Raw genomic sequence first — 27,897 nt, forward strand, 5'->3', positions numbered from 1 at the left:
TGGGGTATAAACAATTAGATAAATTTCCTGATACAATGACCAATTTTGGTGCTATATAATTAGTTAAAATAATACAAAACAATGTGACAATCTTTTGTACAATCAATTACATTCACAAGTAAGACAACAGTTTTAAAGCCTTAAGCAATCCCATTTTGAGAGGCTATAAAGTCATAACCATTATTATCCATCCCAAGCTGATACAAAATTTCTACAAACTAAGCTTTACCACAACTTCAGAAATTCCAAATTCATACTTAAAAGCAAACTTCACTCCCTAATGTTCATACAAGCAGCCCACCATTGGAAAAATGCAACATATCTTCTCTACATTTCCTTAATGTTAAAATGTTAAAGTACGTTGCAAAAGGGACAACATCCAAGTTTAACATTGAGAATAAATCACATAAGGATGTGATAATACAAGGAAATTCACTAAGCTGCTGTCTTTGAGTGCTCAGCAGTGCAATTAAGTCTCAACACATCTTTGCTTTCAGGGATACAAATGCAATTCGTGAGCAGAGACAACAAAATTTCAGACTACTACTATTTGTAAAACGGACCCCAGTTATCAATATCCTTAATTTAGAAATAAATTAATAGTAATTACAAAATCAGTACTGAATTAGTTGAATGAGATTTTTATATAACAGACCAACAAAATGATTTGATAGCATAAACAAGTCACTGCAGAATAGCAAGATTTGATTTTATTAATCCATTTCTTATTTCATTCGTCTCTTATAGCTGATAACTGGGTTTGTAGGGGTGTGGATCATGGTTGTGTAGTTCACAACTGGGAAGTATCCATCAACAAGATCAAACTCATACAAACGGATTAAAGTAGACCAGATTGTCTTGATCTGTACATATGCAAAATTTTCCCCAATACAACGATGACGACCTAGAGGAAGAAAAGAAAGTTAAAGGTTGTGAAGTGAAAGACATGACATGATGTCTTTTACAAACAAGAGAAAATCTGCAGATGCAGGAAATCCAAATAACACACAAAATGCTGGAGGAACTCAGCAAGCCAAGCAGCATCTGTGGAAAGGAGTATAGTCAAAGTTTCAGGCCAAGTCCCTTCATCAGGACTGGTGAAGGGTTTCGGCCCAAAACGTCGACTGTACTCTTTTTTTTCCATAGAAGTAGCCTGGCCTGCTGAATTCCACCAGCATTTTGTGGGTGTTGCTCGTCTTTTTGTTAATAACTTTTCAAAAGAGTAATGAAATATGAGTGACAAAACTATAGCACAAAATATCTTTAATTTATTTACCCCTTTAAAAACAAAAGTCAAGCTTTGTATTGGTTCTACAGAAGGACACATACAAAGCAGGAGTTGCAGACAGTAGGTAATCTTTAAATTGTATGAAGAATGGCAGCTAATAAGGATGATTCCAAATCAAAGGAATATTGGTGCAAGGGAAATGTTAAATCAGGCTTGTTTCTATTTTAAGAAATTAAACTTTCCATGGACATTATAAACAAAGCAAATTGCTCAAGGGGGAACATACTGGCCAAGGATTTCACCATTTTAAAATTGGCACTTTAGAAGTTAGAGGAATTCACACAATATACTTCTTCTGACAGAGCTACAGAGTACTGGGAAAGGATGTTTAAAAGAGAACATTAGGAAAAGGGGGTAACCACTTATCTCTTCAATCCTACCCTAATCGTGGCTGATCTACCTAGCTCTTCTGTATTGTCCAGAAAGCCCTAATCCCCAAATTGTTCACAACGTTATTTACTTCCTCTTCAATAATATAATTCCCATAATTCTGGGGGTAGAAAATTCCCAAAATTCAACACCCTTTGCAACAAGAAATCCCTACAGTTTTAAGGAACTGTCACTAAAATTGATAACTATGTCTTTTTGTTTGAGATTCTCCCACTTGTACAGACATTAGCATCTGCCTGATCATACATAGTAAAGTTCCTGCTTGTTTCCATTAGATAACCACTCACTCTTTCAAACTCTAAAGAACATTAATCTATTTTTTCTTAGCTATCCACATCTGGAATGTCTCCTTTGTCAGTACAGTAGATTCTAGTTAATTGGGACAGATCAGTACCAGTACATTTTGGCCCAGTTAAATGTCTGCCCCAATCAGCCAGAGTTTCATAGAAATAGTTAAACATTTGTTACCATGTAAATCAGTAACAAGTAATGTATTTAAATGAAATACCAAACAAATTAGAACACTACTAACACTACTGGTGGTTGTCCATCACATCTGATGATGACAGGAAACCTGTTCAGGAGAGTTTTTAAAAGTGAAAAGGCTGTTACACTGGAGCAATTCCACTCTCTTGACCTCGGCAGTCTGGGTTCAGTGGGAGGAGTAGACATCACAACCAGACTCTTCCCTGATGCAGTGGATGACCATGACTTACTCTGTACCTCATCATACCCTCCCCTCTCCACGTCGCATTGTAGAACCACCTTCCAGGCCATTGGATCTCACTGTAGATCTCATCCACCCGATCCACCAGACCTGACTTTGCAAGCTGGGACAGGCATGTCCCTATATGACCCGGGTATAAGACCCGCTGGCTGAGTGTCCAGTGGGGACCAAAGGTAGCATTCAAGATGATTGCCGATAACTTCAAGTTCTTCAAGGTTCCTAACTTGTTGAAGTAGTGAAATCGTTTCATCTTCACTCCTAAGCTCTTTCTGGCATATCCAAGTCTGAATCCTTGAAACCACAGTGATCAAAACAGTTCGGAATTGCCTTTCTGCTTGTTTCTCGCCAACTATCAGTAGCAAAAATCACTGCTTTTTGAACACGTACACAAGTAACTGACTTTTTTTTAAACTGTTCAATCTAAGCATGGTGTAGTGCCCAACAGCCACATGAACATGCACTTGACTGGTTAGAAAATGTCAAGCAACAGTCCCCTGCCCCAATTACTGGTGCGATGTCCCAAACAAACAAAGGGAATCCCAGCTACTTTCTCCATTTGTTTTCATCTTTAAGAGTTGTGCTAAATAAGTGGCTGCTCTGATTAACGAATGGTCAAAGTAACCAGCTCTGCCGTATATCCTTTCTTCAACAAGAGCACCTAGTTGTGCATAGTACTCCAAGCTCAGCATCACCACTGTCCAGTACAATTCTCAGTTATTCTCCACTTTTGAACTCCAATACTTCTGCAAATAAAGGCCAATTTGTCTTGCTAACCACATGCTGTACACGTTTACTCTTTTGAAAATAAGACCATGGGATATCGGAGCAGAATTAGGCCATTAGGCCCCTCAAAACTGCTCCACCATTTCACCATGGCTGATCAAATTTTCCTCTCAGCCCCAGTCTCCTGCCTTCTCCCTATATCCCTTCATGCCCTGACCAAACAAGAATATATCAACCTCTCCCTTAAATATACAGAATTGGCTCCACAGCTGCCTGTGGCAAAGAATTCCACAGATTCTCACTCTCTGACTAAAGAAATTCCTCCTCATCTGTTCTCTATTCTGAGGCTGTGTCCTCTGGTCTTAAACTCTCCACCATTGGAAATATCCTCTCCACATCCGCTCTATCATGGTCTTTCACCATTCGACAGACATCAAATGTTCTTCATGTGACAAGCTGTTCAATCCTGGAATTATTTTCATGAACCTCCTTTGAACCCCCTCGAGACAGTTTCAGCATATCCTTTCCAAGATGAGGGGCCCAAACCTGCTCACAGTAGTCCAAGTGAGGCCTCACCAGTGCTTTATGAAGTCTCATTATTACATCCTTGCTCTTATATTCTATTCACCTTGAAATGAATGCTAACATTGCATTTGCCTTTCTCACCAGACTCATCCTGCAAATCAACCTTTAGGGAATCCCACATAAGGACTTTGCATTTCAGTTTTTTTGTATTTTCTCTCCCTTAGAAAATTGTCAGCCCTTGCATTTCTACTACCAAAGTGCGTGACCATACTTTTTCCAACACTATTCCATCAGCCCATTCTCCTAATCTGTCTCAATCCTTCTGTAGCCTCTCTACTTTCTCAAAACTACCTATTCCTCCACCTATCTCATAGCTCAAGAGCTCCAAATCAGACAGCAACTGGCTTGAAACTTTTTTGATAGAACAAAACCTACCTGCACCGAAAGGTACAAACGCAAACTTCTGCTGAGCAGCCGGGTTATCTTGGAGATAGCGATCAGGGTCGAAATCAAATCTTTCAACCCAAGTATCTTTAAGTCTATGATTGACGGTAGGAGAGACACACACTTGATGGCCTGGAGGAATGGTGTAACCAGCAACAGTCTATAGGAGGAACAGAAGCCAATATTACAGATATTCAAAAGGTTGAACAGCAGACCTGGACAGCTTAATGAAAATGTCAATGGATAATTGATCAATGCAGACTGATTACTTGTACGTTTTTAAAGAAGCAAATTGATAAGCCTTGTTGAAGATTAGTAACTCGACACATGGAACAACTGTGCAATTAGTTTATCTCACATTAAACTCAACAAGTGACAACAAGGTAAGCAAAAATTAGTGACTTTTTATCACAAGTATCAAGGGAATAGCTATTCATGTATTTCTCAAATAAATGAAACAATAATAGTCAATACAGTTAAGTGGTAATCAAGATATGATCATGTATAATCTTATCCACACCACTGTCCACATGAAAACAGTTCTCAATGGCTTACCTTTTCCAACTCCTGGAACATTTTGGCCAGGTGTATCAAGTCCTAGGCGCTTTACCTGGGAGTGTGACAGAACTTTCTCCAGTTGATTATATCTCCACAACTCAAGAACCTACACATGAATTGGCTTATTGACTGGAATTTAATTCTCTGTGCTAAATATTTGGTTTCTCCACCTCTAGTGAAATGTGATTGTAGTGCAAATCACTTACAAGGTATCCTTTATTTTACAAAGTACAATGGCAATAGACCTGTCCACTACTTAAGAATTCCTCTTTAGGTCATACACTAACTTGGAATGGAAGTGACATGGTTACTGGGTCTAACTTCTTGAACGGCCTATAAGAAAACACTTTGGGAGTGCTTTCACCACTCAAGCCCATCAGCCTCGGCCTTAAATACACCCAATGACCTGCCTCTACAGCCACATCCACAGATTTACCATGCTCTTGCTAAAGAAATTCCTACCCACCTTTGTTCTAAATTGACATCCCTCTATTCAGAAGCTGTGACTTCTGATCCTAGACACCCTTACCATAGGAAACATCCTCTCCGCATCCACACTATCAAGGCCTTTCACTATTCGATAGGCTACTGTCCTCTGGTCTTAGACTCTCCCAGCATAGGGACATCCTCTCCACATCCACTCTTATCAAGGCCTTTCAAAATTTGACAGTTTTCAATTAGCTCCCCCATTATTCTTCTAAATTCCAGTGATTACAGGTCTAGAGCCAGAAATCACTCCTCTTAGAAATAACTGTTTGAACCCCAGAATAATTCTATTGAAACTCCTCTCAACCTTCTCCAATATCAGCACATCCTTTCTTAAATCTGTTCACAATTACTGCTTAAACTATCCAAGACCGTAAATAACAAATGTACTGAATATTGCTGTGTAGACTAGCAGTGAAGACAAATAGCAGTCCCATCTGTTCAGGCATTCATTTAAATTGTGCGCTCATAAAAATGATTCCACTGTGAAAAACAGATGTGCTTCTTTTGATTTAGAATACTGATTCATAATGCCGATATTTTTAAAGCCCAGAAGCAAGTTATTGCGTCCTCAGGCTCTGACGTACCTGTGGAGTTCTGGCCATCCTCATCATTGTCATAATCGGAGGACGGAGCCTGAGGGTTTCCTTTAAGCAGCGGTCCAACAAACTCATGTCTTTCAGCTGCAAGAAAAGTTTTTTAAAAAAAGGACTGATGCTGTCTTGGTACAAGTCACTAATGAACCAAACCTAGGTTAACCCTAGCCCACCATTTTATTTAAATAGTTCACTGATTAAAAATACCCTTGAAAGCGATTTACATGAATTAAGCATAAAGCTCCTCAGATATACCAGCAATACTGGTACCACAGATTATAAGGGACTATGCAGAAAACATTATTTTCTATACTTAGAAAATACGTATTTAGAATATATGTTTCTGCACTAGGAACAGTATAAATCAGACATTGGGTAACAAGAAATGTTGAAAGTGAGGCAAAGAAAATTTAAGGTCAGGAGATGAAGTTTGAATAGAAACACGACTGAAAAAAAATACACCAAATTGGCAAGCAGCTAAGTAACAAACCGTGGTTTGTTTTCACCACAAGCATAAAAAAGGTGCTGAAATATTGGGCTCTATTGTTTCACTGAACTGAATGCCAGGAGGGGAATATTACAAACATTTGATGCTACAATGTACAAACCCCATTTCCAGAAAAGTTGGGATATTTTCCAAAAGGCAATAAAAAACAAAAATCTGTGATATGCTAATTCACGTGAACCTTTATTTAACTGACAAAAGTACAAAGAAAAGATTTTCGATAGTTTTACTAACCAACTTAATTGTATTTTGTAATTATACACAAATTTAGAATTTGATGGCTGCAACACACACAACAAAAGTTGGGACAGAGGCATGTTTACCATCGCGTTACATCACCTTTCCTTTTAATAACACTTTTTAATTGTTTTGGAACTGAGGATACTAATTGTAGTAGATTTGTAATTGGAAATTTTGTCCACTCTTGCTTGATATAAGACCTCAGCTGCTCAACAGAACATGGTCTCCGTTGTCTGATTCATGATGCGCCATACATTTTCAATAGGAGATAGATCTGGACTGGCAGCAGGCCAGTCAAGCACACGCACTCTGTGTCTACAAAGCCACGCTGTTGTAGCCCGTGCAGAATGTGGTCTGGCATTGTCCTGCTAAAATAAGCATGGATGTCCCAGGAAGAGACGTCGCCTTGATGGCAACATATGTCTCTCTAAAATCCTAATATACGCCTCAGAGTCAATGGTACCTTCACATACGTGCAACTCACCCATGCCATGGACACTGCACCCCCATACCAACACAGATGCTGGCTTTTGCACCTTTCGCTGATAACAATCAGGATGGTTGTTTTCATCTTTGGCATGGAGAACTCGACGCACATTTTTTCCGAAAACTAGCTGAAATGTGGACTCATCTGACCACAGCACACAGTTCCACAGTCTTTCGGTCCACCTGAGATGAGCTCGGGCCCAGAGAACTCGCCGGCGTTTCTGCATAGAGTTGATGTATGGCTTCCTCCTTGCATAATACAGTTTCAAGTTGCATTTCTGGATGCAGCGACGGACTGTGTTAAGTGACAATGGTTTTCCGAAGTACTCCTGAGCCCAGGTGGCTATAATTGTCACAGTAGCATGGCGGTTTCTTAGGCAGTGCCGCCTGAGGGCTCGAAGATCACGCGCATTCAACAGTCGTTTCTGACCTTGCCCTTTACGCACTGAGATGTCTCTAAATTCTCTGAATCTTTTCACAATATTATGTAAAGTAGATATTGAAAGACCTAAATTCTCTGCAATCTTGCATTGGGAAATGTTCCTTTTGAACTGACTAACAATTCTCTCACGAATTTTGGCACAAAGGGGTGAGCCCCGACCCATCCTTGTTTGCAAAGACTGAGCCTTTGATGGACACTACTTTTATACCCAGTCATGATACCTCACCTGCTAACAATTAGCCTGCTTAATGTGGAGTCTTCCAAACCGGTGTTACTTGAATATTCTGTGCACTTTTCAATCTTATTTTAACTCTGTCCCAACTTTTGTTGAGTGTGTTGCAGCCATCAAATTCTAAATTTGTGTATATTTACAAAATATAATTAAGTTGGTCAGTAAGACTATTGAAAATCTTTTCTTTGTACTTTTGTCAGTTAAATAAGGATTCACATGAATTAACATATCACAAATTTTTGTTTTTATTGCATTTTGGAAAATATCCTAACTTTTCTGGAAATGGAGTTTGTACATACTTAGTTCTATGGATTGAGGTATTTGATTTTGGGCCATTTAAGATAATCTTGGTTGATGTTATTTAAAAATGCATAGAAAAGTAAGTTACAGATTCAGTTTCCTGAACAGTATTTCCAAAGTAAACTGGTAAACTTAAATTGGTTTATTTTTGTCACATGTACAGTGTACATGTACAGTGGGAAAAACTGGTCTTGCTTACTGTTGTTACAGATAAATTTATTACAACATGTGCATTGAAATAGTATATGGTAAAACATAAGGAAATTACTGTAGCATGAGAGAGGAACTGGCCAAAGTTGACCGGAACGGGACACTAGCGGGAAGGACGGCAGATCAGCAGTGGCTGGAGTTTATGCAAGAAGTGAGGAAGGTGCAAGACAGATATATTCCAAAAAAGAAGAAATTTTCGAATGGAAGAAGGATGCAACCTTGGCTGACGAGAAGTCAAAGCCAAAGTAAAATCAAAGGAGAGTGCAATCAAGGAAGCAAAAATTAGTGGGAAGATAGAGGATTGGGAAGTTTTTAAAAGCTTACAAAATGAAACTAAGAAAGTCATTAAGAGGGAAAAGATGAACTATGAAAGGAAGCTAGCAGATAATATCAAAGAGGATACTAAAAGCTTTTTCAAGTATATAAAAAGACAGGTGAGAGTAGATATAGGACCAATTGAAAGTGATGCTGGAGAAATCATAATGGGAGATAAGGAGATGGCGGAGGAACTGAACGAGTATTTTGCATCAGTCTTCACTGAGGAAGACATCAGCAATATACTGGACCATTCAAGGGTGTCAGGGAAGAGAAATATGCGCAGTCGCAATTACGACAGAGAAAGTACTCAGGAAGCTGAATAGTCTGAGGGTAGATAAATCTCCCGGATCAGATGGAATGCACCCTCGTGTTCTGAAGGAAGTAGCTGTGGAGATTGCGGAGACATTAGCAATGATCTTTCAAAAGTCAATAGATTCTGGAATGGTTCTGGAGGACTGGAAGATTGCAAATGTCACTCTGCTATTTAAGAAGGGGGCAAGGAAGCAAAAAGGAAAGCATAGACCTGTTAGCTTGACATCGGTGGTTGGGAAGTTGTTAGAGTCGATTGTCAAGGATGAGGTTACAGAGTACCTGGAGGCATATGACAAGATAGGTAGAACTCAGCATGGTTTCCTTAAAGGAAAATCCTGCCTGACAAACCTATTGCAATTTTTTGAGGAAATTACAAGTAGGCTAGACAAGGGAGATTCAGTGGATGTTGTGTATTTGGATTTTCAGAAGGCCTTTGACAAGGTGCCACACGAGGCCGCTAAACAGGACAAGAGCCCATGGAATTATGGGGAAGTTACATACATGGATAGAGCATTGGTTGTTTGGCAGGTAACAGAAAGTGGGAATGAAGGGATCCCATTCTGGTTGGCTGCCAGTTACCAGTGGTGTTCCACAGGGGTCCGTGCTGGGGCCACCTCTTTTTACATTGTATATCAATGATTTGGATTATGGAACAGATGGCTTTGTGGCTCAGTTGGCTTATGATACAAAGATAGGTGGAGGGGCCGGTAGTGCTGAGGAAACAGAGTCTGCAGAGAGACTTAGATAGGAAGTGGCAAATGAAATACAATGTTGGAAGGTGTATGGTCATGCACTTTGGTAGAAGAAATAAACAGGCAGACTATTATTTAAATGGGGAGGGAATTCAAAGTTCTGAGATGCAACAGGACTTGGGAGTCCTCATGCAGGATATCCTTAAGGTTAACCTCCAGGTTGAGTCGGTGGTGAAGAAGGCGAATGCAATGTTGGCATTCATTTCTAGAGATATAGAGTATAGGAGCAGGGATGTGATGTTGAGGCTCTATAAGGCACTGGTAAGACCCCACTTGTTTCCCATGGTGGGGGAGTCTAGTACAAGAGGGCATGAAGGTTGCCCATTCAGAACAGAGATGCAAAGAAATTTTTTTAGCCAGAGGGTGGTGAATCTGTGGAATTTGTTGCTACGAGCGGCAGTGGAGGCCAAGTCACTGGATGTATTTAAGGCAGGGATTGATAGTTATCTGAGTAGCCAGGGCATCAAAGGTTATGGTGAGAAGGCGGGGCAGTGGGACTAAATGGGAGAATGGATCAGCTCATGGTAAAATGGTGGAGCAGACTTGATGGGCCAAATGGCTGACTTCTCCTTTGTCTTATGGTCTAAAACAATAACAGAGTGCAGAATAAAGTGTTAACAGTTACAGATAACCACAGTGCAGGTAGACAATAAGGTGGAAGGTCATAATGAGGTAGATTATGAGGTCAAAAATCCATCTTATCATACAAGGGAAATATTAAATGACAACAGGATAGAAGCTGACCTTGAGCCTGGTAGTACATGTTTTCAGGCTTTTGTATATTCTGCCTGATGGGATGTGGGATATATCTGGGGTATGCGGCCTTTAATTAAGCTGGCTACAACTGAGGCAGCAAAAAGTGTAGACAGAGTCCATGGAGGGGAGGCTAGTTTCTGAACTAAACTAAGCTACATTCACAACCCTTTGAAATCATGGGAAGAGCAGTTACCACATCATCTTTGTGGCAGTTTTTCTCCAATCTTTAATCCAGAGATGTTCAGATCAAACTGTGAATGATTTGCACATAAACAACATATTCTAGCTTTAACAGTAAATTCATTTAAAAATATGGTTTACAAATCATCCACACAGTCACAGTTCACATCAGGCATACCTGGTCGTAGGTGAGCAGTGGCAGGTCCTCCCCAGCCACTGCTTTCTGCTCTGCGTAGCAACGCTCCTGCAGCTCTTTATGCTTAGCCAAGAAAAACCCCATCCAGGCACTGGTAGTAGAGGAAGTGTGCTGCCCTGCCAACAGAAGTCCAATGAGCATACCTGCGATTTCGTCATCAGTCAGAGAAGTTCCATCCCTACAGAAAGTATATATATCAAAAGAAATGGCATTACATCAAAGCAAAATGGCCGGACTGGAAGACACAGATGACATTTGAAAATCAGTGGATGTTGTTTACTTGGATTTTCAGAAGGTCTTTGACAAGGTGCTTGCACATGAGGCTGCCGAACAAGAAACCATGGTATTACAAGAAAAAGCGTGGGCAGAAGTCTAGAACCAGAGGGCACATCTCAGAAAAGAAGTATGTCCCTTTAATAAAGAGATGAGGAGGGATTTCTTTCATCAGAAGGTTGTAAATCAGTGGAATTTATTGCCAGAGGTGTCTGTGGAGGTCAAGTCATTGGGCATATTTAAAGCAAAGTTGGATGGTTTCTTGAGAGATAAAGGCATCAAAGGTCAAGTCAAAGGGAGGAATAAAAGTATCCAAGGGAAAAGTCAGAAGAATGGAGTTGACAAGGAAAATAAATCGGCCATAATCGAATGACGGAGCAGATGCAATGCCTAATTCTGCTCCTCTGTCCTACGGAAAACATCAGTGAACCAGATGAGTTTTTAAACATGGCTAATGATTACTAAGGTCAGAATTTTTAGAAATTCTCTATTTCAGATATAAATTCAAGTTCTACAGCTCATGAAGTTGAATTTGAATTCATGTCTCTGGATGAAAGAACTACTAGTCCTGTCATTTAATCAGTACACTATCTTGCTCATGGAAAGATTGTGCATTTGTTCTCCTGTATTCTATAGCTGCTCACTTATCCAATATTAAAATAGAAGCATATATTTATCAAATCTATGCTTTTTATCCACTTAGAAATAATCCATCAAACATTTAGGTTTTAAATCAATATCATCTTAATCCCAACTAAGGAATTTGGGAAAGCGCCCTCCAAGCACAAATACAGCACTAGAATAGCTTTCAACATCAGTGACCAATGCTACAAAGCAAAATGCTAAATCTTTTCAGTATAATTTGACTGATTCATTTGTAACATAGTGTTTTCAATCACAGGAATAACCTGGTGAACACTAAAAACAGAAAAGCTCCTTCATCCCTGAGTGCTGATGACATACTTATAGGTAGCATCCAGTAAGGTCTGCAGCATGTCATCTTCCCTGGTACTCGACTCCCTCCGTTTCTTAATTACATCATAGAAAATATTCTTGATCTTCTTATGTGCTTTATCCCGTCGTCTATCCAAAAACAGAGAGAAATATTTTGAAATATGTCTGAATAAAACTTATTAATGAAGGCAGCCCTAAAACAGTTGACTGGGTACAAAATAAAATATCAGGGAAGGGAAAATGAAAACCACATAACAAGCATGTCAAATGTGTAAAGCTGACAATAACCTAGAGCACAAGAATTTACACTGGTAGAAATATTCCAAAGCCAGTATACTTACAGTATGTTTACACCTATATATTCTTTCTTCCAGTATCCACAGACAGTTCCATCTCCTTCATGAAGACATCGTTGGCTTATTGGGCCACAGTTCCTCAGACTGGGGTAACTACCACCTGCTACGCTCAACCCTGATTCCCAAACTATAAAGATCAAAACCTTAAACAGCGGGCTTGTTGTAGAATGTTAAATTAATCAGACTTAGCCTATACACTCACGTTCAGAAACACAAATCATTATGTAATTAAAACACAGAAAATCCTAATGGGACTTAAAAGGTAAGTGCTTCCCCTGGCTGGGGTGACCAGAGTCCCAAAATAAAGGCACAACCGTTCAGGATAGAGTTAACAAGCGGTAGTTAATCTTTGAAATTTTCTATCCAACTGCATGGCACAGAATTGGTCAATCATTATATTTAAGGGAGTCTGATAGATCTTTAAATTGAGAACATGGGATTTGTACAGGAAAGGGGGACAAAATCAGCCACAATCTTACTGAACGGTAAAGTACACAAGGAGCTGAATGGTCTATTCCTGTTTCCATCTTATGAATTTAAAAAGGGTACTGCAGAATCATAATCAGGTTTAATATCACTGGTATACGTCATGAAATACAATACAATACATAATAGAGAAAAAACTGAATTTAAGTATACATACACATATATACGCACACTTGTATATTAAATAGTTAATTAAGTAGTGCAAAAATTAAAAATTTAAAAAGCGAGGTAGTGTTCATGAGTTCAATATCCATTCAGAAATTGGATAGTGGGGGGAAGAAACTGTTCCTGAATCGCTGAATGCGTGCCTTCAGACTTCCATCCCTCCTTCCTGAGGGCAGCAATAAGAACATGGCATGTGTGGGTGTTGGGGGTCCTTAACGATGGATGCCATCTTTTTGAGGCATCACTCCTAGGTACTACTGGAGGCAAGTGCCCACGATGCAGCTGACGAGAACGCTCTGCAGATTATTTCAATACTTCTTCCTTGCAAGCCAATACAATGAGCTGCAGCATACGGCCTCACAATCCACATGGCTCTTTCAGTAACTGAAATACAGGCGACAGCTCACATTTTTTTTAAAATATAATGGAGTACTGCTGCTTCATAGCTCTAGTGATCAGTGTTTGATCCTGACCTCAGCTGCTGTCTGAGTTTGACTGTTTTCCATATTTCTGTTTCCACCACCCAAAGAGCTGGATAGTCAACTGACCATTGTAAATCATGCCTTAAAATAACTAAAAAAAAATGAAAGGTGAGTTAACGAGCAAGTGAAAGAGGATAAGTTGCAGGATACAGGTAAAAGGAACCGATCAGATTGCTGCTTCACAGTAAGTCAAATACATCTTAGAAAAGATACTGATATACATGCTTTATAAACTGACCATAAACAATGTTACGAGAGTTTATTACCGGTATTATTAACTAACATTCCAGATGATACACACCCTCTAATGCAAATTTCTGTGTCACAATGCTAGACTTGAAGGGTGTACTTAACTGATATTCACACACAAAAGACAAGTGATTGTCTATAATCTTCCGCAATCTTTAGTTAGATCTCTAGTCTACTTCTTACAGAAATTAAATCATTCATTTCTGTCAGAAGCAGACCAGAACAACAAGTTGATTTCTCATTGTAGCCATCCGATTGGCCATGTCTAATGCTAATATGACTGGTTAGCAATATGACTGCATTTTATAAAAAGGGATAGCATATTTAAAATACACAGAATATTTATTCGGATTTCACAATTTAAAGTACAGAACTGTGGATACTTTTAACAGTAATGCAATCCTTGGAGTTAATGTTTGACCCAAGGGGTTTCGGAACAGTATGATTCAGTACCTGAAACTGGGAAGAGGTAACCAGCTGGGAAGAAGCCATGCAGCATGGGTAAATCCACCATCGAGGTCAGCATAGAGCTGAGCAACTTTCTCATCCAGCAGATTTCGAATCTCTTTTCCATGTAAACAACGGCTGGCTGTTAGAATGATCAGCTCTGAGAGGGCCTCAAACAAATCTAAAAAAAAAGTTGAAGCAATTTATTCTAAGTTTTAAATGCCCTCTGAATACTAACATTTTCTGCAAATAAACTTATCATCAATACAATGAGAAAACAGATTCTTGTTCTTCTTTCTTTTTCCTTACATTAAACTTTACTGGCATTTTGTGCAAATAGCATTCAAATATTATAAAAGCCCTGCAATTTTAATTGCTACAGTCAGTCATCCAGTGTGGCGACTGAACATTTGAAAAGTTGCATTTAAACTCCGTGCTCAGCATGGCTTTCAAATGTGTATCTCCAGCTACACTGAGATACTCAGTTCTGACCAATCCACCTCAATAAGCTCAGCAAGTTCATGGGTTTGCTCTTACTTACAACATGTTAAGCATACTTGCTCGATTGGACAGAGACTGTTGCTCATTTAGATACAAATCAGAGTAAGTTAGAACACAGAGTGTAGAACATACAGCACAGGACACGCCCTTTGACTCACAACATAGTGCCAACCTTGTAACCTACTCTAAGATCAATCTAACTCTTCCCTCCTACATAGCCTTCCATTTTTCAATCATCCATGTGCCTATTTAAGAGCTTCTTAAATGCCCCTAATGTACCTGCCTCCACCACCACCTCTGGCAAGGCATTCTACACACCCACCACTGTGTTAAAAAAAAAGTTAACTCTGACACCCCCCCCCCATACTATCCCCCAGTCACCTTAAAATAACGCCCCCTCATATTAGCTATTTCTGCTCTGGGATAAAAAGTCTCTGGCTATCCATTCGATTCATGCCTCTTGTCATCTTGAACACTTCCATCAAATCACTTTCACCCTCTTTCCTTCAGAAGAGAAAAGTCCTAGCTTGCTCAACCTATCCTCATAAAACACAGTATTCCAAGTGTGGTCTAACCAGGGTTTTATAGAGCTGCAACTTTACCTCGTAGCTCTTGAACTCAATACCCTGACTAATGACTTCATTTCTTCGGCAGTTTGAACGGGGCACGACTGTGCAAATGCGTGAAAGTCGACCTGTGAGACAGTGGGAGATTTTAAAAAGCAAGCAGATTAACGGAGTGGGCAAAGGAGTAGTGGGAGACAGAGTAGGAAGACTTTGGCTCAAGAGGCTTCGGCGAGCAGAGGCTGAGGACGAGCTTGCTCCCAGTCAGGTAAGGCCGGGTAAGCTCCTTTAAATAATCTAATTAGCTTAGGAACGGGTAACGGCAGCAGCAGTTAGGGCAGTTGAGTGCTCCGTTTGCAGTATGTGGGAAGTCAGGGCGAGCACAATTGTCCCTGATGACTACACTTGCAAAAGATGCATCCAGCTGCAGCTCCTGACAAACCATGTTAGGGAAATGGAGCTGGAGCTGGATGAACTTCGGATCATTTGGGAGGAGGAGGCAGAAATAAACAGGAGTTACAGGGAGATAGTCACCCCTAAAAGTCAGGAGGCAGGTAGCTGGGTGTCTGTCAGGAGAGGGAAGGGGATTAGACAGAATGAGCAGAACACCCCTGTGGCCGTTCCCATCAATAATAAATATACCGTTTTGGATACTGTTGGTGGGGACGACCTACCAGGGACAAGTTAGTGGTTGCGTCTCTGGCACCGAGAATGGACTTTCAGCTCAGAAGGGAAGAAGGGAAAAGAGGAGAGCAGTAGTAATAGGGGTTTTGATAGTTAAGAGGACAGATAGGAGGTTCTGTGGAAAAGATCAAGAATCCCGGATGGTCTGTTGCCTCCCTGGTACCAGGGTCTGCAATATCTCAGATCGAGTTCTCAGTGTTCTCAAGAGGGAGGGCAAGCAGCTAGATGTTGTGGTCCATGTAGGGACCAATGACGTGGATAGGAAGAAGGAGGAGGTCCTGTAAAGAGAACTTAGGGAGTTAGGTGGAAAGTTGAAGGACAGGACCTCCAGGGTTGCAATCTCAGGATTGCTACCCATGCCATGTGCTAGTGAGGCTAGAAACAGGAAGATAATGCAGCTAAATACGTGTCTATGGAATTGGTGCATTGAAGTACATGCACTTTAGCCCTTCCACCTTACTACCTTTACACCCTTTATTCTGTTTCTCTTTCCTCAAAGCCTCTTTATTTGTTAGATCTGGCTTTACTCCATGCACTATGCTTGCAACTATCACATCACCTTTATCCTCCTCCACCTCATTATCTGCTCTAACACTCTGGTTCCCCTCCCCCTGCAAATCTAGTTTAAACCCCCCCCCCCCCACCGGAGCAGCACTAGCAAACCTTCCCGCAAGGATGCTAGTCCCTTGTTCAGTTCAGGTGCAACCCGTCCCGTCGGAACAGGTCCCACCTTCCCTGGAACAAGGCCCAATTGTCCAGAGACATGAAGCCCTCCCCTCCCTCACCTTTTGATTCTGACATCTTCCCCCTTCATTCTCAGTCCTGACGAAGAGTCTCAGCTCGAAACGTCAACTGTTTATTCATTTCCATGCAGGATGCCTGACCTGCTGAGTTCCTCCAGCATTTTGTATTCTTTGCACCACATTTTCTTGCCTTCTTAGTTCAAAGTAAAATTTATTATCAGAGTACATACATGTTACCACATGCAACCCTGAGATTCTCTCTCTGCGGGCATACTGAGCAAATCTATAGAACAGTAACTGTAAACAGGATCAATGAACAACATACTGTGCAGATGCAAATGTAATAAATAGTCATAAACAACGAGTATGAAATGACAAGATAAAGAGTCCTTAGAGTGAGACCAGCGGTTGTGGGGACACCAGAAATAGAATGAGAGTAGTCATCCCCTTTTGTTCAAGAGCCTGACGGTTGATTGTAGTAATTGCTCTTGAACCTGGTGGTGCGAGTCCTGAGGCACTTATGCCTTTTACCTGATGGCAACAGTGAGAAAAGAGCATAGCCTAGGTGGTGAGGATCTCTGATGATGGATGTGGCTTTTCTACAGCAATGTTTCATGTAGATGTGTTCAGTCGTTGGAAGGGTTTTACCCATGAAGCTCTGGGCCAAATTCACTACCTGCAGATGAACGTGCATTTAAGTCTGCTTTTTAACCTATATTTTTGAAGAGCAAAATCATCAGAATTCTCCAAAGCAATCTTGTAAACTGGGAGAATGCAGAAGTGAAAAATGGGTTGCATTTTGCCATGACAGATTATTCAAATGACAGGAAAAGTAAGTTCTGTATGGACTCTCATGCAGGCTGTCCCTAAGCAAACCATGCCTTTCCAACACACAAAATTCCTACCCTTCAGTCTCTTCTCCAGTTGTTTCCTTCCCACTCACTTGAGGCTCACTCGTCTATACCTACCTGGATTATCCCTATTTCCTTTCTTGAACAAAGGCACATTTGCTACCCACCTGTTGCTATTGAGGACACAAATATCTTTGTGAAAGATCCAGCATTCTCCCCATTTGTTTCTTTAAGTATTCTGGGATACATACTATCAGGCCCTGAGACTTGTACATCTTAATGCTTTACAGAAGGCACAGTACTACCTCCTCTTAATCTCAAAGTGTCCCAGTCAGCCTTCACTATTCTCGAAATCCTTATACTTGGTAAATACTGACAAAGTACTCGTTTAATACCTCAGCTACTTGCACTGACTCCAAACACAAATTCCCTCCTTTACCCCTGAATGGATCTGCCTTCTGTTTTGTTACACTCATTTTCTTAACATAATTTTAAATTAAAACTTTGAGGTTCTCCTTAACCTTGCTTGCCAAAGACAATTCATGGCTTCTTTTGCCTTCCTAATCACCTGCTCGAGCACTTTCCTGCTAAGATTACATTCCACAAGGGCCCAGTCCGATTTTAGTTTTCTAAACTCTATGCACATTTGGTTTTCCTTCCTAAATTTACACCCTTGCCCTTACTCCTTATTGGAACACACTGATCCTGAACTCTGATCAACTGGTCTTTAAACATACCAGACATGGACCTGTCCGAAAGTGGCTGCTCCTAATCAATTCCTTAGCTCCTGTCTTATCCTGTTGTAACTTACCCTCCTCCAATTTAGTGCCTTTCCACAAGATCTTATTTTATCCTTACTTATAATTATCTTCAAACATCATGAGTTGTGCTCACTATTCTCAAAATATTCATCCACTATCCGGACTGTACCTGGCCTGGTTCGTTTCCCAAAACCAGGTCCAATAAATTTCCTCAAGTTGGACTTCCCACATACTGTACTGTTTCAAGACCCCTCCCAGATGCACTGAAGAAATCCTGCCTCACCTAAGCTTTTTGTGCAAAGGAAGTTCCAATCAATACTTGGGAAGTTAAAGGCCCTCAGAACAACAATGCTGCTGCTTCTACACCTTTCCGTCTACATCTCTGTACTTCCACCTCCGAGAGGGGGCCATAGTATAATCCCATCATCATAATCACACCTTCCTTATTTTGAAGCTCCACTCAAGTTGCCTCTGTGAACGAGCTCTCCAATGCACCCTCTCCGATCACTGCTGTTACTATACAGGGACAACAGATTTTTCACATTTCAAAACTCTCTTATTCCTTTCACTGAGGATTAGTAAGTAACCTGACCTGAGTTAGCAAACTCATCTGCTATACCTGTTGGCTTGTCACAAGCTTTCTTTACAATATGAGTTCTTGCGCTTTATTTTTAACTATTGTAAAGTAGGTATGAGGAAGAGACTTTTCAGGTAAAACTCTTTCTTCTACTACGTTTCAAAGATAGTATGTCTTGCAGAATACAATTAATGAGCCGTACAGTACATGAACAAGCTCTTTGGCCTGCTGAGTGCACACCACTATAAACCACCCACTTACACATCTTACTTTACACCAATTTTTAGCCTCCCTATGTTTATGAACTTGACAGATTTTTTTTACCATTCACTTGCACACAAAGAACAGGACACAGTGGCTAATCAAACTACTGGAGAGTTGGGAGGAAAAATGAACGGCCCAAGGGAAACCCATGTGGTCTCAAAAAGAACATACATGCACCACACAAACAGCACCCAGAGGCACCATCTCTGCTAACTATGCCACTGTCCCCTTCCCACCCTTTCAAATTAGAATATACTATTACTTAGTACTACACTTCACCCACAATTAAATAACTCAGCATAAACAATAATCCTCAACTTAACTTCTTTGGATTTTATGCAAAGTTATTTCAAGTTAAAACCAGCAAAAGCAGAGATGACGAAATATTCAAATACTTACTTCTGACACCACTGTCACCCCAACGTTTAAAATACTCAATAGTTTCCTCTTCAATCAGAGAGATGTGCTGTTTAAATTGTGCAATGTTCAGACCAGTTTTGAGCATCTTCTTCTGTTCCAGAAATAACTTGTCAAATAAGAAAACAACTTTTATTTATGGAAAATACTTAAAAATGGAAAAGTAATTTCTTTTACTTACAGAAACAATTCAATGCTCTGAAGAGATGAACTTTGCAGCTTTGTCCTTTCCCACTCTAAATGACGTATTTTACTTACAAAGTTAACTTACAGATAACTCAAAATGGCAATTGTTCAATAAACATTGGCTGTTCGCGGCCAAGGTTTTCATTTTATGCTCTGTATTAACTTGTCAGTGATAATAAACCTGATTCTGTTTCTGAATTTCTAGTTAGAGGCATTGATCTACAGAGGAATTGGAATTTTATTTTACATTTGTTGTATTTTCATATTTCCTTATGACGAAGGGCTAACCAACCATCTGTGACATGTTCTCTTCTCAACAGGAAGGAGGTAAAAAAGCCTAAAGACACACACTCAACATTTTAGGAACAGCTTCTTCCCCTCAGCCATCAGATTGATACTGAACCAATGAACATATTTCACTACTTATGCTCTCTTTTCGCATTACTTATTTAGTTTTTTGTATATATTTCTTTTTTTAATTCATCGTATATTTTAGGTATTGCACTGTTCTGCTGCCAAGAAACAACAAGTTTCATGATTAATGCCGGTAATAATAAACGTGATTTTGATTTAGATGGAACATGTGTTTAGCCAACTATGACTGAATCAAGCTTCAGTTCTGAGTAAACAGGCAGTTTTCAGACCAGACACACAAAATATTCAAGTTAAAGTCAAACATGACATCCAAATTTCAACAAGATCCCTTCACCACTAATTCCTGTCAGATGGATGAGCTGTTTCTCCATGCTGCTCTTACCCCTTTTACATCATTGTCTTAACAAATGAGTTTTGGAAGTCCATTTAGACCATACCAACTGCATTTCCCTCACTGACCTCTGTTACATCAAAGCAAATTGCTATTAAGGTTAGTGAGACACTATGCACCTTTAATAAATCTGTTCTGGCTTTCACTAATTAATCAGTGTTTGTCCAAATTATTGATGATTATTTCTTCTTCATTGTTTCTAGAAAGCTCCCTGCCACTAAGTTTGCTAGTTTTCCAAATTCTGGCTTCATTGTAAGATATTTCAGTGTGCTTAAGATGCCAAAAAGTGCGATGCAGCAAGTGCAGAAACTGGAAACTGCTGGGAGTGCTCAACAGTATCCGTGGGAAGAAAGAGCTGCAGAAAGATAAAAACTACAGATGCTGAAAAAATAGATCTCTCCCCATTCAGCATCCCACAGGGTCTGTTCCCTCTGCGAGTCCCTGCTTCACTCTTATGAGTCTACCAACCGGTCAGTTCATAAGGCGGTCCAGAGTTTTCACTCAATTTTCAATCCCACCCCCACTCTGAATTCTCCCTTGGGCTTCTTATAGATCATTCCAACACCACTAAGCTCAAACAAAAACCATCTCAACTCCCATTGTAGACTTGAGGCTGATTTTAACAATTTCAAGTGACCAGCTCTTCCTCTCTTTTACACACATACATCCCTCTCCCCACACCGTCCGATGTGGCTTTTCAATCTCAATATTTTACTTCTTTTTTCTCTCTTTTTCTTTTATCCCTAACTTCATGTTTTTTTTTAAAATAGGTGATACTTTGATCATTTTAGTCTGCACCATATTACAGACATTTCTTCTTTCTATACACCGATAACCGCCCCCCCCCCCCCCCACAACCCAACTCAGGCAAGGTTGCTCACTTTCCAAATCTAATGTAAGGCCTTCAACCTGAATCAAAGCATCTACATGAATATGAGTAAAACTAATAAAACAAGCTGAAGAAACCTAGCAGCTCAGATAGCATTTACAGACCACAAAATCAGGTCAATGTTACAGATTATTAAAATCAGAACTACTGAACATCTCCTATATTTTCTATCTTTTATTTCAGATACATGGCATCTGCAGATTTTTATTATCAGATGAGTACTATTAACATAACTAAAATCTGAAGTTTCTTTGTGGCAAAAATAAATTTGCCTTTGAATTAAGTATAATTTGAGAACAAGAATGATGTCCAATGTTTAATTCTGTCATTCATTACACAATTCCCACCTTCAGCAGCTTACTATAATCAAGAGATCATAAATAGATTAGATATTTTAAAAAAACAAAGAAACTAATTACAGGACAAGTCCTGATTACAGTTGATGTGAAAAGCCCCACATTTCTGTCCAACAGGAAAATATACATACTGGGTTTGGAATATCGTAGGCAACTCCTTTGCCAAAAACTGGTGTTGTAAGCTTGGAGTAAACATCCTCAGCATTTAAGTCCTCATTTTTACTGTTGAAGAGCAAAGCAGCCGAGTCACTCCCCAGCAAATATGTAAATGTCTTCCCAACCATTGTGAAACTAAACACAGGACCATACTGTTTAAAAAAAAGAGAGAACGATTTAAAATGATAAAAAAAATTGAATTTACATTAGTTGACCTATTACTTTCAAAGAGCATACACTTAGTAATTCCCTGAGTCCCTTGCCATTCTGACAATACTTACTTTCTCAAATAACAACTTGTGAAAATTCAGCAGAGCCTGTACATAATGCATTAACGAGCTTTCACTCCAATAATTTGCAGCACAGAACACTGATGCATCAGACTTCATGACCAAGGATATTAGCAGTTACACCATTAATCTGAGAAATAGGGATCTTGGGATAATGGTCACAGAAGTTGTTAACATGTTAGAAAAGGCATTTGCAGTGTACATCTTTATTAGTTGAGGCACTGAGCTCAACAGTTAGGAAATTATGGTGAAACTTTTTATAAAGTTCTGGTTTGTCCACATCTGGAGTATTGCATTCAGTTCTGGTTTCCCCATTTGTGCAAGCTTTGGAGAGGGTGCAGAAGAGGTTTCCTGGGAGGGTGCCTGGATTAGGGGCATGTTAAATAAGGTGAGGTTAGAAAAACCTGGCTTGTTTTCTCTGGAGGGGCAAAGGCTGAGAGGAGACTTGATACTTATAAAATTATGAGACACAGGTACATACAGTAGGAAGCCAATATCTATCTCCCAGGGTTGAAATGCCTAATACTAGAAGATATGTATTTAAGGTGGGGGAAGGGGTGAGGAGGCAAATTCAAAGGAAATGTGTAGGAGAAATCCTGGAACGTGCTGCAAGGAGAGTGGAGGCAGAAATGAAAATAGACATTTAAGAATCTTAGACAGGCACATAAATAGACAGAGAATGGTGAGATTATGGACAATACAGTATGCAGGCAGAAGTTTAATTAGTTCAGCACAATATTATGGGCTGAAGGGCCTATTCTGTTATTCAGAACAAATTGTACCAATTAAACAAAAGTTGTAAGTAATTACAGATGGATTTTAATGTAGAAATAAATTTGCAAAATGGAAGTAACTCTTGATGTATGTTAATGCTAATTAACACAAGAGTGTAACTAGATAAAAATGTTGGGAATACTTAATAAACAATGGTTTTACACTATTGGCACTATAGGAATGTTACCTGAAGAAACAATAAATTGAAGTAAATGAAATAATTATATACTAACAAAATTTTAGTCCCACAGTTATAGAATTTTTTCACCTCCCAAAATATATTAAATATTGCAAATTCAGTTTTGCACAACAGATTTAATAAACTTTGAGCATTTCCCCCAATTACTCCTCCACAAGTATCAGGCAAGATTTCTGATATGTCCAATGCAACCCTTTTTTCCCCCAAATCAAACACTCAGCTCAACCACATTTCTTTAAGGTCATTATAATGAACAGTAGAAATAGCGACAACTGGAAATTATGCACAATTATGTGACCGGAGAGCAGAAGTATATTTAACACTTACTTTAGAGTATGCATCTTCTAAAAAGTCAATCGGATTTCTTCCAAAAGCAATTGCATGTCCAAGGAATGGAATGCTAGAATGAATATATGGCGGGTATTTCTGAAAAAAAGACGCCAGTAACTTAGCAATCAATGAAATACACTAACATAAACAGTAATAATTTCACACACTCAGCCCATCTTGTTGTCTATCAGATACACCAAGTGATAAGAAAGAGTAATAGAAAATTGGTCTTTATTGTGATGGATAGGAGGGGGAAAATTAGGGGAGTTTTGATCCAGCTTTCCTGTATATTGGTGAATTTGCAGTTATAGTCTCCATACTTAAGAGATGACATACTTGCTTTGGACAATGTGAAAAGAATGCTCGATATGAAGAGACACATTAAGAATGGTTGATCAGGATTTATATTCAGTCAGAATAAGTGTCAATCAGTCTAAGATCTGATTGAAACATAAGCAAGTCTGTGGGGATCTGACAGGGTACGTCTTCCCAAATTGGAGATCTAGAATTAGGGTATATCAGAAGCTAATGAGATGGAATTTCTTCGCCCAGGTGGTTGACTTTCTGAGGTATTCCCTTATCACAGATACATGCAATGCAGATAATGAGAGACTTTTGAACAGCAGGAGAGGCTTCATAGGTCCAATCAGTCCACTTTTGTTTCTTATATTCAACATTATCCACCACACAAAAATCCTAATAACTCTTCTAGTTTTAAGTAGCACTTTAACTGCCTATCCAATTACATCAAGTGACATAATTTCTCCTTCAATCAGCCTCTACGCTGTCAATAATTACACAAAAGCACTTTTCTTAATGCGATTATTCTTTACTAGTCTTAATTACGTTGATCATATCAACATATGGTGTCAACTGCAAGATAAGAACGAAAAATAATTCACAATTTTATGTGAGGAAAAAATAATTAAATAAACAGAACGTGAAAGAAACAAAAATATGTTGTCAATTTTTGTCAAGGGCTCCCATTATGGAAACTTGTGATACAGATGGCTTTCTAGGAACACAAACCCACCATAACATTGGGGCAAGCCATATTTGCCTTTCCTCTTATTTTTAATATACATTCATTCATGATTAGTGGGTGCCTTTAATGAGATATGTCTTCTAGAACCACTGCAATTTGAAGGTAGCACTGTAGTGTGCTGTTAAGAGTTTCAATATTCTGATTCATCAACAACGAAAGAATAGTGATAAATTATACTCTGAATTCTGTTATGGCTTTCCCCCTGTACTACCTTGATGTACTGATGTGCTATAATAATCTGTATGGATGGAGCACAAAACAAAGTTCACTGCACCTCAGTATACGAGACAAATAATAAACCAATCAGCAAAGTTTCAAGTCACTACATGGCTTGAAAAGGAAGTCAGGGTTGGTGCTGTTCCCCTGCACTTATTGTTTGTTTTTTGTGGGTGATACAAGTCATAGATGTGGAGTGCTCTTGAAGAAACCTGAAGAACTGCTGGATTACATCTTGTGCATCATACATCCTACAACCACAGAGCCCCAGCTGTAAGGAGAATAATTATTTGTGGTGGGTTGGTCGTCAAGGACGCAGACTTTCCTCTCCCAGATAGTCGTGTTAAGAGTGTCACTGGTGTTGCACTCATCCAACTAACACATGGGTATGATGTTGTACTTCTGCATTGTGCTTTCCCAGTGCTGCAACAGCCTTGGGATGAATCACTCTGAAGAATACCCAATTTTCTGCCTGCTATTGTAAATCTAAGTGCAATAAGATTCTGCCTATCCAGTCCAGGATTGGTCATGGGGTATTCAATGGCACCAAGACAATGCAGTACTATGAGATGACAATCCTCTCTTCCTAGCACTTGTGGCACAAAACATTGCCTTGTCACTCATCAGGCAAGCCAAGGTGTTCACAGCTCTTTGTCCATGCAGATATGGTTTATTCCATAGTGTAAAGAATTGTGAAGGGAACAGTATATTATGCAAATGTTGACCAACATTCTGATCTTACAATGAACAGAATATCATGGATAAAGCTTACTTTAGGAAATAACGCTGAGAAGTTTCTGCCTTGATGGTTTGAAACAGAGTTAACTGGCTTCCAACAACCTTACTTTATGAACATAATCAAGAGAAGTGGGTTTATAGCTGATGAGCTTGGCTGTCATTCAAGGGATTATATCTGAATTTCTGTATAAAATCCAATTTCCCCATTGGGGTCATTAATCTCAATTTGCATAATCTTCAAAAATCAAGTATTAATTATCTTCCAATCATTACAGTCTTTAAAGTAAAGAAAATTATATGATAGGCAATTTCCCTGAATGAAAGAATGTCTCATCATAGTCATGTCTAAAGACCATGACCCCCACCTTCAGACTTTCAGGCCATGCTTAACACACTTAGCATTCTTTCTCAGAGAACCAAACACTTTCTTTAATGAAAGAGTACTGGGAAAATTATTGGAGCTATAAGCCAGTAAATTCATTAAACCTAGTGTTTTAAAAGAGCAGAAGAAATGTGGAATCAAAATGCAATCACAGTGTTTAAGAGGCATTTAGACAAACACTTAAATAGGCCAGGCATAGAAGATACGATAGTGTAAATGGGTGAAAATGTCATCATGGAAGTTATGGACCAAGGAGTTTGTTTTTGTGCTGAACAAAGTGGCTACAAAGATGACTTATGAATTGATCACAATGCTCAAAACCTCCTTATTTGCAAACAGAATCTAAACAGTCTGCAAAATGACAAATGTAACACCATTACTTAATGAGCGAAAAAGACAAATTGAAAGCCAGTTTCATTCCTGGAGGAATGTTGTTTCGATTTTACTGTGTATTGTACCAGCAGTTTATGGTCGAAATGACAATAAACTTGACTTGATTCAGGAAATGTAGGAAAATAATGAAATCTATGGTTAACTGTTAATTTAGAATTTAAGAAGAACTGGTGTTTTATCCCTTATCGTACAGAGTAAGCAATTCTTGTGGAAGGACTTTGATGAGACCTCACCTGCAGCACTCAGCTAACTTTCTCTCTAGTAAGATACACAAAAATGAAAACCAGGACCACAGGGCTAGCCTTTGAAGAGACAGATTAGCTTATAGCCTCTAGAATTTGGAAGAATGAGAAACAAACACATAGAACACATGATTTTGAAAGGATTTGATCAGAAAATTAGTTTTTATCAACTTTTAGTGAGTTTAGAACTAGAAAGTACAACCCTCAGAATACAGAGGTCTGTCGTTAAAAACCTAGGAGAAGAGAAATATGTTCACTAAAAGGGCAGTGAAACCTCATGTCTTCGGATTGGCTTTCTTTAATTAAAGGCTGAGGTCAATAAATAAATTCTCAGGGAAGTGGATCAGACAGAAAAGAACTTCTTTTTAATATCACAGTAACATAATGGTTGGTTTGAATAACAGATCTGACATACCAGGTCATGTAACCTATTATTTCTTATAGCCCAAAATATCCTTTAGCAGTAAATTTCTACAGCAAAATAATTTTCAATTAGTTTGACCACAATTCTGTAACTATTTCATAGGCAGCAACAAAGATCCATCCAATCTACAGTTTGCAATTTACCTGATGGTAACCATTGCATCAAAAATGACTGAGGTGCTGTCACAGAATGTTAACAAGACAGTAGGAATTATGTCTGGCTCTATTATTATCACTGGCAGACTCTAATGGCATGCTGTATAAAAGTTTCATAATCACGTATTTCTTTAAAACATCACTTTAGTCCGTATCACCTAGTTCTTGGTTTCTGCAAATTGGAACACTTTCTCTGTCAACACTAAGGGATCATTAGAAATACCTGTCAGATCGGCTCCCAGCCTGCTACAGCTTCGACAACATATCAGCCACATTATAATTTACAAATTAAACAATGTGATATTTATTAGTCAGCTCCTGGTAATAATTTTTACTATGGCAATCCTTATGAGTAACAGTTAATCTGAAGGAACAGTGAACCACGTTTTAAATAATTGAGATAAATTGAAAACGACTGCTTCCAGTATGATTTATTCATACTCAAAGGTGGTTTACTCTCAATTTCTTCCCTACTTCGGAGGCAACTGAGGATGGCCAGGGGCATCAGATTCCTGCAGGGAATGATAATACAAAGTTAAGAACCATTTCCAAAATATAACGGAATTGAGTTCTGATACATACTGTGTTCGGACTTTCATGATGTTTTAGGCTCATTTTGGAGAAGTACGCCAGACTTAAGATAAAAGCTGAAGTAACCAGCACCATGGACGTCAAGCTGCCATCCACGACCTTTTCCACGGCATTTCCCAGGATGGACGAGCCAGCCTCCAGCAGCAGCAACAGCATCGCGGCGACCGCAGACTCAGCCCTTCGGCACACCTCCCTGCACGGTACAGATTTGCAAGCGGTAGTCCCGAGGGGGTCTGCCTCCACCTTTTCAGTTACGGTGTAGCAGACATACGGGAGAGCTCCGCACCGAGACGCAGCGCTGGCTGGAGGGACCTGGAGCAAGGGGG

At 39.4% G+C, this 27,897-nt stretch overlaps 1 protein-coding gene across 1 annotated transcript; it reads right to left on the reverse strand.

Moving 5' to 3' along the window:
* Window positions 1-38: 38 nt before the first annotated feature.
* LOC132395528 (lanosterol 14-alpha demethylase) lies at window positions 39-27,897 on the reverse strand. The gene is made up of 10 exons (XM_059972287.1): window positions 27,563-27,897; window positions 23,383-23,481; window positions 21,768-21,944; window positions 19,422-19,548; window positions 14,085-14,259; window positions 11,903-12,022; window positions 10,649-10,844; window positions 5,729-5,824; window positions 4,089-4,257; window positions 39-904 (listed from the first exon to the last, which is right to left on the reverse strand). The coding sequence occupies exons 1-10, from the start codon at window positions 27,725-27,727 to the stop codon at window positions 726-728; spliced, it is 1,503 nt and encodes a 500-aa protein (XP_059828270.1). The 5' UTR covers window positions 27,728-27,897; the 3' UTR covers window positions 39-725.

Source organism: Hypanus sabinus, chromosome 6, assembly GCF_030144855.1.
Source record: "Hypanus sabinus isolate sHypSab1 chromosome 6, sHypSab1.hap1, whole genome shotgun sequence".
Taxonomy (NCBI): Eukaryota; Metazoa; Chordata; class Chondrichthyes; order Myliobatiformes; family Dasyatidae; genus Hypanus; species Hypanus sabinus.